The sequence below is a fragment of the Zootoca vivipara genome, chromosome 1, assembly GCF_963506605.1.
Source record: "Zootoca vivipara chromosome 1, rZooViv1.1, whole genome shotgun sequence".
In the NCBI taxonomy this organism is placed as follows: Eukaryota; Metazoa; Chordata; class Lepidosauria; order Squamata; family Lacertidae; genus Zootoca; species Zootoca vivipara.
Window position 1 is genome coordinate 77,691,499 of NC_083276.1, and position 13,168 is coordinate 77,704,666.

Sequence of the window (13,168 nt, forward strand, 5' to 3'; positions counted from 1 at the left end):
TGCCTCTTATATCTTCTCTTCACCATTTTTAAACTAAGGAGTCTCTAATAACCCACAGTTTTCCATTTCTTCTGATTTTTGATTGCCAGCTTTGGAACAAGTCAGGATAGTAAACTTCAGTTTGAAGTTAGTTTAATACCATGGCTTGTTCTGAAGCTGGTAAGCATTGCTTTCTGATTTGAACAAAACAGGAAACTCTGATTAATTGCAGGTTTCTTGGTGATTGCAGCTTTAGCAAAAGGACTCTGTAGGAGCAGGAGGTTTAGGCATATCTTGGCATAATAAACTGAGATAGGAATGTCTGAACTGGGCTATTACACACTTCCTCAAAAGGGAAGCTGTGGGCATTTTAACTGGTTGTTAATGAGTTGTCATCTAACCAGTTTGCTTGCTTGGTTTGTTTTTTTCCACACAAAAATCCAAGAAGAATCAAGACTTGCATCAAGCTTGTAGTGGCTAGTGGAGAAAATAAACACATGCAATATACCTCTTTTTAGAATTAGAGGGACTTGTGCTGATAATTACTGAATATTTGGTTCATAAAGGGTCTGCCCATTTTTTTTAATGGAAAGACTGGATTCACTAAAATACATGGAAGTTTTATATTAAACTCTGGTATTTATAATCATATTGAAACCACTGCCAAGATAGTAATAAATAATTTTCCTTATTAAAGGAAGTGCTTGTAATAGTTGTATTAGCTGATGCTTCTTTATCTGACTGGAAGTGTTGAATATGCCCATTTTCCCCATGTGTTAGTAAGGACAAGTTGTATTATTTTGAGGAAGGGTGTTTCACAGATCATGATAGACCTTGGCATTTAATTCCCCTGTTAGATCTTGTAATAGTGGCATTCGCCATGCACCTTACTTGAGTAAAATAAAAACACCTACGATGATCCTGTTAATTTCCTCTCTGTAGTCTGTATGGCTAATTGTTATTTATTAAATTTCTACACTGCCCTTTACCCAAAGATCACAGGGCGGTTCAAAATATAAAAACACAAAAAAGCAAATCACAGTAGCAAACATGATATCCTGATCATGTTCCCCGCAATAATATGCAGAGGAAATTTGCCAGATAACTTAATCTGTTTCAGAAACTAACAGGTCTATATGTGGCTCATCTATGCATGGCATTTAAAAATCAGCTTGGTTCTAATAAAAGTTAGGATGTGTTCTGTATTCATTGGAGGTGTGATTTTCCAATGAAAGTTACTTCGAATTTGCTAATCTTTACTCCCCCACCCCCAAGGTCACTCCCAATAAAATGGGGCCTGTAAAAAGTTAGCAGTGGAGGGAGAGAAGCAAAAGGGTTAGCTAGGCACCCACAAGAGAGCATTGTTCCAGTCTGATTAGTAGACAGACAAATGGGAAAGGAATAGCAAGGCATTTTCTGGCATGGATTAGCAACAGCAACCAGCACTGTCTACATTTGTTTAGGTTGGGTGAATAAATTGGAGCATTTGTTACTGTATTATAAATGTCTTGTCACTTGTCAAATGTGAAGTGGGCCAAGGGGAGAATGACAAACAGCTCTTGTTGAGCTGGTGAGATGGGCTGCTTTGCTGCTGTCAACTCTGATTGGAGTTAATTTTGTAAATAGAATGCAGCTGCCATTTTCAGAGCTGAAACATGAATTTTTAATAGTGGCACAAAGCGGCGATCTCTGAAAGTGCGACACCTACTTAGGATATTTTAAAATGTAAACCTAATGGATTAAAGGGACTGCTATCTCAGTTACAAACCATCCCTCTCTTGTCTTGCTTTCCGCATGGTTTTTCATTAGCTACAAAATGAGAAGCGTTCAGGGACGGAGGATAAATGGACCAACACTTGTGTTTTGTGGATTTGTTTCTCCTTTCAAATTCAGTTACACCGAGCAGGTGTTCCTAAATGCAGCTCATTAAAATGTCCAGGCCTGTGTGGATGTTAGTTTTGTCATATCGATTGACAAAAGATCTGTTACATTTTCGGGAATGGAAACAGAAAATGTTAAGACAATTTAGTAGCACAGTGAGGAAGTGGGAGAAGGAAAAGGTTGGTTGCTTTAACAAAAATTGTAACTTCAGCCTGCTGAGTCTGAAGAGTTCAGATTTCTTGCCTCCCTCTTTTAAGCATAAGGAATTTATGCATTTTTTTCCTTCCTTGCTAATTAAGTGGGTCATATGGTGTTACATAGACATTCTTTTCCCTGTTTTTTTCCCTGGCAAATAGTTGATAGATGTAGACGTAGACTTTTAAAAACAGTAAGTGTATATGCATTGCCTTAAATAATGCTTTGGGTTCCCGTTTTGGCTCAGGAAGGAATTTTCCAGCACCAGCCCAGATTAGCTGGTGAACTTAGACTTTTAAGCATCTGGATGTGATATAAGCTATTTTATATGCAGTTAATTTTACCTAAAGACATGGGGTTTGGATTAGCTGACCTTCAGGTGTCTCAAAATCCATTGCCAGTGGGAAAATCTTAGCTAACTTGGAATGTGAAACCCCCCCCCCCAAATGCTGCCTCTAATTGACTACATTTGGGATGTGAATTTCAGCCTTGCATTTTCGTAGTATAATTCTTCACAATGATCACTAGTACCATAGCTCTATGAACCACATTTCCTTTGATTTAAATGAAAGGTGAAATTTTTGGAATATGTTAAATACCAAATCATGGTTAAAGGTAAAGGTACCCCTGACCATTAGGTCCAGTCGCAGCTGAGGTTGCGGCGCTCATCTTGCTTTACTGGCTTCCGGGTCATGTGGCTGGCATGACTAAGCTGCTTCTGGCGAACCAGAGCAGCACATGGAACGCCATTTGCCTTCCCGCCAAAGCGGTACCTATTTATCTACTTGCACTTTGATGTGCTTTTGAACTGCTAGGTTAGCAGGAGCTGAGACCGAGCAACGGGAGCTCACCCCATCGCGGGGATTCGAACCACCAACCTTCTGATCGGCAAGCCATAGGCTCTGTGGTTTAGACCACAGCGCCACCCAAATCATGGTTAGGGGACCTATTAAGGCATTGTAAGTGGTGGTGTGGACACCAACAAATGGAGATGTGTGAATGAATTATTAGTGAGCAAGAAGTCAGGGATACAACACTACAGTTCTGGAAAATGATTGTATTTGAGTTTTTTTTTATTCTTTGAAAGGTAAGTTAAATGACAATTTCTTTGAAATTCATTTGGAGAAAGTTGAATGCACTTAATTGTAGAAATGCATTCATTTTCTGATCTGTTTTATATTGCATGAAAACCTTTTTTTATTTTTAAAATCTTGCTTAATGAAGGAAGCAGAGTTTATTCATTGGCTCACCTTTGTTGGAGGCAGCATGAATCCAGCCTTTGCTGTCTTGGAGAACAGAGGTCAGAGCAACAGCTGTCTGAGTTCAGGATGAGTCAGGCCCCAGATGAGTACTTCTTCCCGGGTTAAATTGAGGATTAGTGCCCCTGTGTCACCCTCTGTCTTTCTGCATTTTGTATCTTGTGTTGAATGTGGTCTGTGTTTCAGAAATGTGCTTCAGTTTGTATTTTGCATTGCTTTTCCACAAAAAAAAGCATTTTTAATTTAAATTACTCAGCATTGGTATTCCTTCAAAGTCTGTGTGCAGCACAACAGGCTAGACGTGAGTTGGGTAATAGTCCAGAAAGTGTAGATTTGAAGAAGAAAAGTGTCCTGGTTGCTCCCCATCCCCCCCCACCTGGTTGCATTGGTGTGTGTGTGTATGGGGGGGGGGTAAATGGAAAAGGCATGGCAGATGTGCCATGAGGTGGAGCAGACAGGGCAGGTAGGGGCAGAATTTGTCTACCTGCAGCACCAGTACAAGGTGTTGTTACTCGCCTTTAATGCCCTAAATTGCTTGGGGGCCCAATTAACCCACCTAACCCACATAGTCAGTGCAGTGAGATACGATGGTAGATTGTATCAAATGCTGGCAGGAGGTAAAGGAAAGATGAGAACGTTGCACACCCCATGTGTCTTTCTCTACAGAGGTCGTCCATCCCAGCAACCAAGGTGATTTTGGTGCCATACCAGGCTTGAATCCAAACCAAAATGGGACCAGATAATCAATTTCATCCAAAGGGGCTTTGCAAAAGCTCTGAGCTGTTCCATTCCTGTCTGCACATTGATGTCTGCATATATTAACACATGGTTTACCCTTTCTAGTTCTTCAGTTGAAGTTGAGCTAGTCTGGCAATGATGATTCTGTTTACTCTCATCCATTAAATTAAGCACCACCTGTCTGGTCCACTGTGAACGTAAACAGATATCCATACATTCTTGCATTTAGTTCTTGCTTTTGAATAAATATTTCCTCCATACTATTTCTTGCAAGGGTGTGTGTGTGTGTGTTTGCACGCTTCACAGATTCTTTGAAGCTTCAGCAAGAGGCATGTCATTATATAACTTGTTTTATAGAGAGGCTATTTTTCAGTTTTCCATTAGGCCTTTCAGGGCAGTTTTGTTTCCCATTCTGAGGCCTTGATGTCTCTCTGTCATGGCAACAGTGGTGCCTGTTGTCAGTTTGGTTGAGCCACCTGGACTTTTCTCAAAGTTATGAGATTATACATAACTTTGCAGAGCTTAGGTGGCAATGCCACAGTCAGCTGCCATACCCTGCGGGGGGATATTTCAGGCACTGCACACAGCGACGGCTCCCGCCAGCCCACAAGCTGTAAAAGGGACTTGGCAGCCTGCATCTGGTATGTGTGCTATAAATTACCCATCCCTGCACTGCATTATTCAGAGTGCTGTATACATTTCTTAGCCCAGTAATTAGGTCTGTATTATTTGCTATGTCTTCTTAGCTTAGAATCCATCAGGGGCTACTGAGGCAGGGTACAAATGACCATGTGCTTCCCTATCCCTGCCACACAGGCCCTTCTACTTCCCCCACCTTCCATTTCCTTGCCCCTGAACAGCCCACTTTTTTTGGCTGTACGGTTACAAAAGCATGGATGATTATGCAGTGAGAGTCTGGAGAAAAGTGCTGCAACTTCCGAACTCGTTGGAGTTCGTAAAAAGGCATTCCTGAGCACTGTTGCAACCTGAAAATCAAGGTTCATCTGCAGATCCAGGAACATCCCAAGGCTGCAAGCCTGCAAAGCCGATGGTGTCAGAATCCTCTCTGCGACTGGCACCCCAGTTTTGTCCAAATCACAGTTCCTCCTCATCGTCACTATGTGCTTTAATTGTTGTCAAGCTGCTTAGGGGATTAATAGAATCAAAAACTGACATTGAAATGTTTTTATTCATAAATAAAAGTCTATCCCAAGGGAGGCGGGGAGTAAAATGCAGTTGAAAGATGTGAAATGTATTATGAATTCAAGTGTTATTTTTGTAAAAGGTTTCTGCTTTCTTCGACTTATATCCCACTAACTGTCTAGATAGTTCACGTGTTTCTGCAGAGGAAAATAAAACTGTAACATAATTGTGTTATGATATGTACAAAATCTTAACAGTACAAACAGGCGGGGATAATCCTACACTCTCAGAAATTTTCATAGGCAAAGTATGGGTCTGTGCTCAGCATACAAAACCCCCAATTTTTATTTATTTATTTATTTATTTATTTATTTATTTATTTATTTATATACCGCCCTATACCCGGAGGTCTCAGGGCGGTTCACATAAAAAGATCATAGTATATAAAATAACAATAAAAGCAATAACGCAATAATTCCCCCCCCAAAAGAGCCACATTTTAAAAGGGTATGGGATGTTGATCAGGTTAACCAAAGGTCTGGTTAAAAAGGAACGTTTTTGCCTAGTGCCTAAAGGTGTATAATGAAGGCGGCAGGCGAACCCCCCTGGGGAGAGCATTCCACAGACGGGAGTTGTGGCGGAATAGTGCCTGATGATGATTCCAGTTCATCATGAGTTAATCTATCACTCCCATTATAGGCAGGTGTTCCCTGGGAGGCGGAGCTAGAGGGCATTCTAAATGGCAGTTGGGGGTTGGCAGTTGGGAGTTGGCTGTGGAGAGTAGAGTGTCAGAGAGGGATGCAGGAGCTGTATTAACAAGTCTGTGTTATATAAAAAGAAGATATGTGCTTTTAAGAACCAAATAAATTCATGTTTATAAGTTAAATAATAAAGTTAAATGTGCTTAAACGTTCACTGACCCGGCAGTGTCTCAGTACCTTCAGAGGTGTGACGAAGAGGGGAGAACAAAGCTTTCCTGTGGAAGAGGAAACTGTTTGCTTTTTCTCCTGTCCATACAAAGGGCTGGTTAGCGAAGCCTAAGGAGCCACATAGTTGCCTAAGGGAGAGGCACATTGTGCAGTAGGGATCCCAGGGAGGGAGACCCCACTGGTGGCAATAGGTTTCGAATGCAGTGCCTGAGGTACTCTGGAGACAAGTCCAATTTGGACACTGGAGGTTTTTCTCCTGTTTGTAGAGAAGCACAGGGAGAGCCTCTGTTGTTAAAGCAGTGAGGGGTGGGAAACAGGGGATCCCTCACAGGCACTGCAGAGAAGGCCCTCCAGACCTCTCTCTAAAGGTTGAGACATGGATGCCAGCTTCAGACAACTAGGAATAGAAGTGGCTGTTCGTCCATTTCCTGCTTCCCTTGTGCTACTTGCTGTCTAGCACTGTCTCTCTCCCTCCTGCCCCAGAGCCAAGGGCACAGGATATTGCAGAGAGGTATCCTCAAAATGGTCCCTTCCACTGTGGCTTAGAGCAGCAGCTGGCCAAGCGAGGAAACAGCTCACTTGGAGGGATTTCTATTTCCAGGCAGGTGGGTTATGTTTGATGGAAGGTAGAGGGAAGGGTGGATTTAGAGCAGCACAACCAGTTCTCCTGCACCGGGCCCAGGGGGCGCCACAGGGCGCCACAACTGTGACATAGTAAATTGAGCAGAACAGAAGATAAGAGGCGAGGAATTTTGGCTTTGCACAAGGTGCTGCTGAAATTTGAAAGTCCGGTGTCCACCTTTGGGAGGCGATATAACGGTGGCAAGAGGTGCAGTGGAAACTGTAGACAAACAAGAGTAGATGATTTTCTGTATTACAAATGTTGGGCAAAATATTTTTAGAGTACCCAAAGGGTAATATTTTAACATTGAAAAAAGGAAGACAACCCAGTTAGGTCTCAAATGTAATTTTATTCCATTGCAAAAGGAAGAACATACTGAATTTTCATATAAACATTTTTTTAAAAAGTTTCACAAGAGTAGGATGTGATTTCATTTGCTAGCATATTTGCTACGGGAAAACGTCTAGACATCATATCCCACAAAACTTGTCAACTCAGCCAATAGCTGTTTCCTAGAGGCATAGTATTGTATGTAGCATCTATATGCAGCACACCTATCCAACAAATGACCTCAGCCGAACTCTTAAAGTTCTCTTAGCACAAGGGGCATTTTGGATTTTGGGTTTATTTCGTTTGCTACAAGAATTTTCAACTATATAGAGAAGAGTGGCTTCATATTTTTAAAAATGCGAAGAGTGGCTTCTTCATAAAGTTATGTTTGGGGGAATATATTAGGAGTATCAGAATTTTCTGTTGCCCTCATCAGAGAAGGAATCTCCCAAGTGTTGCTCCTTCATCACCACCTCCTTGCATTTTTCAGTGTTGTACTTTGGCTTTGCTTCCCTTTTACTAGCATAGGAATGTTGAAGATGAGTGTTAGGGTTCAGACACTACAGACTCATCTCCATACTTCAAATCACTTGAGGAGATGAGCAGCCCAGGTTCACTATTATGCTACACAGTACCAGAACAAAATTTGACCACACTTATCAGTCTTCATTTTCCACAACTTCTACAGCATTGCTTTCTAAAAAGTAAATGAAACTTAAGTAATGGAAATTGCTGGTTATTTACTGGTGATTCTCTTCCCTTTTCCAGGTGCTGAAGAAGTGCTTTTGCTTGCCAGAAGAACAGATTTACGAAGAATTTCCTTGGACATGCCAGATTTCACTGACATCATTTTGCAAATAGATAATATCAGGCATGCTATTGCAATAGACTATGATCCTGTGGAGGGTTATATATACTGGACTGATGATGATGTCAGAGCCATTCGTCGGGCTTTTCTCGATGGGTCCGGAGCCCAAACCCTTGTAACGACAGAAGTAAATCACCCTGATGGTATAGCTGTAGACTGGGTGGCTAGAAACTTGTACTGGACCGACACTGGTACCGATCGCATTGAAGTTACACGGCTGAATGGGACATCGAGGAAGATCATTATATCGGAAAACCTAGATGAACCTAGAGCAATAGTGCTTAATCCAGTGATGGGGTGAGTGTTGCATATCTTTGATCATTGATACAAAACGAAGAGATGGCTCTGCTTTTGTTTTCTAGGCTTGTGAAAGAAGGTATTTACTGGTAAATGTTGTATATTCTGACAGTGCAGGGTATATTGTACTGGTGGTACTAGTTTCTACTGAATTCACTGCCATTCTTCCAATCCATACCCTTCAATACTACCATATCTATTTAGGATAGCCAATCATCAAATCCTGTGTTGTAGTGAGATCCTTCATGATTTCTTGAGTGGGATTTTGTATCTCCTACTTTATTTTAAAATGACAACTTATGAATCTTGTGAGCTCTGGGGATACACAGACTACTAATTAAAGATTCTAATTAAAGTTTCTCAGGAAATGTCACAACTTGAAATTGCAGTACAGTAGTATATTTTCATCAAGTATTTGTGTATGAGGAGGAGGCATGTGTAAAACAGCCTATTATTTGTTCCCAACAGCTATATGTATTGGACAGACTGGGGTGAAAATCCGAAGATTGAGTCTGCTTACTTAGATGGTTCTGAGAGGAAAGTTTTGGTGAATACATCATTAGGGTGGCCTAATGGTTTGGCATTGGATCTTGAAGAAAATAAACTTTACTGGGGAGATGCGAAGACCGACAAAATTGAGGTAAATTAGAAAAAAAATATGTTTTTCAGACAGCTCTGATAACAATTAACTCTCTCGAGCTATTATGAATATTACTCATATTGGCACATTGGCTCATCTTTGTTTTCTTGGAAATGATCTATTTTTACCACAAATTGTTTCTGAAGTGGTTGAAATTCCAAGCACTACAGAGTTCTATAAACAAGAATTAAGGTGTGGATGCAATAGAGATCTGTGACTGTATCGTTGCAACTGAATTAATTTTAATAGACCCTGACCCAGGAATCGGAAGAGTAATTGGAACTAAACTGTTCTTGTAAAACTTAACTTAACTGAGTCTTTGCTCATTCTTGAATGCGCCAAAACTTGGGGAAAGGTTTTTTAAGCAAATACTGTTCTGTTTGAGACGTTTCAGCAGAGAGTTGTCTTGTTTTGTTCTGCACATGTAGTTCGTTTAGCTGTCCTCATACAGATGGATGGCAGGGTTTTGTGTAACTTCAAGACTTGCTAACTTTATGCAATAGTAGATGTAAATAAGTTCAGTAGAATATGTCTTCTAATACATAGCCGCCAGGCCAGCTGTAGGAATGCTTGAACATCTCTATATGGTGTTCACTTTCCTCTCTGCCAAAACACCTAATACTAAATGCCTTTTAGGAGAGTGTAAAGGAAAAACAGATTAGGACATTAAGGGAATAACTTAACAGCAGGAAAAAGTGTGCTAATGTTTCTGTTTACATGCTTATGAGGTAAGGTCTGATAGTTCCAAAATTCTGGTTTCTCATTCATGAGTTTTGGCTTTATTTGTTTTGAGTTAAAGGATTGAAGGTGAGAATACTTTGCTCTATTAGTCTGCTTCCTAAATGAGGCACAGACCATCTTTTTGTAAGTGGGTTTTTTGAGTTTAAAAGATGACGAGAGAATGAGATTTGAGCGTCTCATTGATATGAAGCTGCTTTAAATTGTGTCAGATCAGTGGCCTGTGTAGTCCAGAACTGTCTCTTATGCATTGGAATGCATGTGCCCTTCCACTGAGATATGCTTCTCCCCGAGGGTATTGGCCCCAATTTCTCAAATCCTTAGAAATTGACCCAACCCAGCACAATGATGATAAAGCACCTACTTTTGGGTGCTGTGTAAATCAGTCATACTATTTATACTATTTATTCACTGGATATTGGAACATGCAAAGAGGTGTCCTTGTTAATCTGTTTCTTATTCATAGGACTCCTTCTCCTGGAATAGAGTAAAGAGACGATTGTAGTTTCTTATATTTGAATTTAAATGCTCCCAATATTTCGGGTACTACAGGGTAAGGTAAAGGTAAAGGTACCCCTGACCATTAGGTCCAGTCGTGACCGACTCTGGGGTTGCGCGCTCATCTCGCATTATTGGCCGAGGGAGCCAGCGTATAGTTTCCAGGTCATGTGGCCAGCATGACAACGCCACTTCTGGCAAAACCAGAGCAGCACATGGAAACGCCGTTTACCTTCCCGCTGTAGCGGTTCCTATTTATCTACTTGCATTTTGACGTGCTTTCGAACTGCTAGGTTGGCAGGAGGGTACACTACAGGGTACACATTCCAATAAAGCTTTGGTCAAGCACCTTCCACAAAACAGCTCCTGGGCCTTCAGGTTGGGGGGGGGGGCTTATAGTAAGTTTTTTGGGGGGAGGGGGAGAGTTGCCCAGTTTAATCTATAGACAAGGATGCTCAGTTGGTAGATTTGTTCATTCCATTGCATATCATATCATGATGCTTTTCTAACACCATGTTGCTTTCAGAAAATAAAACTCTTTTCCCCTACCCCATTCCTTGAGGTGTAACCTCCCGCCCGCTCCTAAAGCAGCTAAACATTGCCATGCACGTTAGGAGTGAGTGTGCTCCTTATTTATGTGTGTTAAACCTTCACATGGCAAAAACAGCAGTTACTCTTTCTTGGCAGAGACCTTCCCATCTGCAGCATTCAGCTGTAAATACAAAGGACTCAGTCACTTCACAAGCAGTTTATATCCTGAAGAAACCATTTTGCAAGGCCTGTCAAACTTTGCGTGACAACAGCCTTTGGGGCTTTCACTGCAAATTTGGCACCCTGTGGTAGCATTGTTCCCAGCTTTTAAAACTTTTTGCTAAGTTAGTTTGGCAGCATGTGCAAAAGGGTAAGGAGTGGGGAGGGAGGGAATGAAGAAAGATGAGAAATACAGCAGATTTCACATAGTGTATGTGGAAATAATGTATATTGACTCTACAGACTCGGCTGCTGCACAGTTAAGCAGCATAAAAGAATTGAAAGCAAATTTAGGACTTCTTTGGATAAAAAGTTAACTTTCCTTGAACGAACAGTAGATTAATACGGATTACAAGGTTCCAGCAGAGAGTGAAGCAAAGAGCCACTGGCATCCATGTGTGGAAGTTCCTAATTCTCTTTAAAAACCAATTTTGTGGTTTGGTATTATCTCTTCAGGATTTGCTTAATGACCCTGAGGCATAATTACATAATTAAAAATCTGAACTATTTCCCTATTTTTAGGCATGTTTCTAATTTAAATATTTTCGAAGCTATGGTTAGGGATAAAATGCAACGCAGAAAATTATGAAATGTGGGGTTGTATCTCTCTCCACCGTCCCATTTACCATTTTAAAAGTTTTGCAGTTACTTTCTCCTGAAGGAGTCAGACTTTATGCCTAGATGTTCTGAAGCATTGTGTTATGCTAAGAAGTCTCTCTGAAGCGTGACACCCGGGTCATTAGTGTCAGACTGCAGTTCTGTCCCCTCCATCGACCAACCCACCAAAGTCTACTTGGTAATTCTTATTAACCCAATTCATCCTGGCTTTGCTCTCTGTTCACAGATTATAAATTGTGTAAATATTTCTGTAAACTAAGGATAGATGATGCCTAGCCTGTACTTCTGTGATCAGAAAAGGCTTTCAAAGTGTTGATCTGTCTAGAAAACAATCCTCCCCCCAAGATATTTCTACCGTATGATATGTGATATTTGAAATAATGACCTCAATCTAGGTCAGTGCAAGAAAAGTTTCCACCCATAGAAGGTAGCAGAAACTTTCTTCTGGTTTACTGGTTGTTGTCTTTTCATCCCTAAATGAATGTAGATTAATCCAGAATTTTTGAATTCATCCTAGCATCTATTCATTAAAATGTAATTAGATTATTGTTTGGTACCTAATGTGTTGTGTTGTTGTTGTTTAGTCGTGTCCGACTCTTCGTGATGTGTTGTAGAAGTGCTAATGTTAAAAAAAACTGGTAAAAAAAGAAAGAAAGGAAAGACAATCAAAATCTGATTCAGAATATTAGTTGCAGGGCAAATTAGCATAGCTCTTATCCCACCCCCTTTCAGTACCCAAATTTGCCTTGGCACAATGCAAAACACAGGGGACCACAGTATTAGCAATGAAGAGTGAATGTGAGTAGGGATTCCTTTGTTTTGAAATTCTAAAGTGATCTTTTTCATTTGCCGAAACTTTTCTATTTTTGCTTTGGAAGTAATCACTTTAGTTCTTGCAATACTATTCATAGTTAGTCAAGCTTTTTAAAAGTTAAAGATAAGTTGCAGAGTTGCGCTTAAAATTAATTGTGCTTTCTTAATTCGATGCCAAAATGAACTTTTATTTCGAAAAATGGGACAGGGAGGAGGAAACCATTGGGAGCTCTGAATAGGAGGAATCTGACCTTTGACCACTGAGAAGGCTGTGTCAGAAGTAAAGCAATTGCCTTCCCACAGTTGAAGGAGAAATAGGCATTGATCAACCATGAGCCCTACTGAGTTAACTGACCTCGAAGAAACAACCAAAGGGCCACTGTCGACTGCAACAGTATAGCTACACACAAATCTAAAACTTGGATAACAACTAATAGTTTACTTCCGGTGGGTGAAAGAGAATGCTAACTTTCAACCACTTCCTATACAATTTGCCCATGCCTAATTCTTCTAAAGAACCCCAAGGCATAGTCATTACTTGGATCCAAACATTACTTTTGTGTGCAGAAGCTCTGACCATTTTATTTATTTCTGTACATTTTATTTTGTTTCCTTTTACTTTTATACCATCTTCTCCGGGCCAAAATAACTCCCCCAAGATTATTCACAACATAAACTTGCATAGGATGCTTGTCTCCAATGCTCTCCTTTCAGCTGTGGCTCCTATGCCATATCATGTGCTTCTCTGGAGGATCTCCTGATCCTCTAGACCAGGCATCCCCAACCTTTGGCCCTCCAGATGTTTTGGACTTCAATTCCCATCATCCCTGACAACTGGTCCTGTTAGCTAGGGATCATGGGAGTTGTAGG

At 40.8% G+C, this 13,168-nt stretch overlaps 1 protein-coding gene across 4 annotated transcripts in view; it reads left to right on the forward strand.

Annotated features, from left to right (window-relative positions):
- LRP5 (LDL receptor related protein 5) overlaps positions 1-13,168 on the forward strand; it is a 188,315-nt gene that overhangs the window by 128,903 nt on the left and 46,244 nt on the right. For all 4 annotated transcript variants that reach the window (XM_035130338.2, XM_035130349.2, XM_060276620.1 and 1 more), the window contains 2 exons: positions 7,845-8,241; positions 8,710-8,881. In XM_035130338.2, the coding sequence (XP_034986229.2) occupies positions 7,845-8,241; positions 8,710-8,881 (569 nt within the window). The remainder of the gene's footprint in view (positions 1-7,844; positions 8,242-8,709; positions 8,882-13,168) is intronic.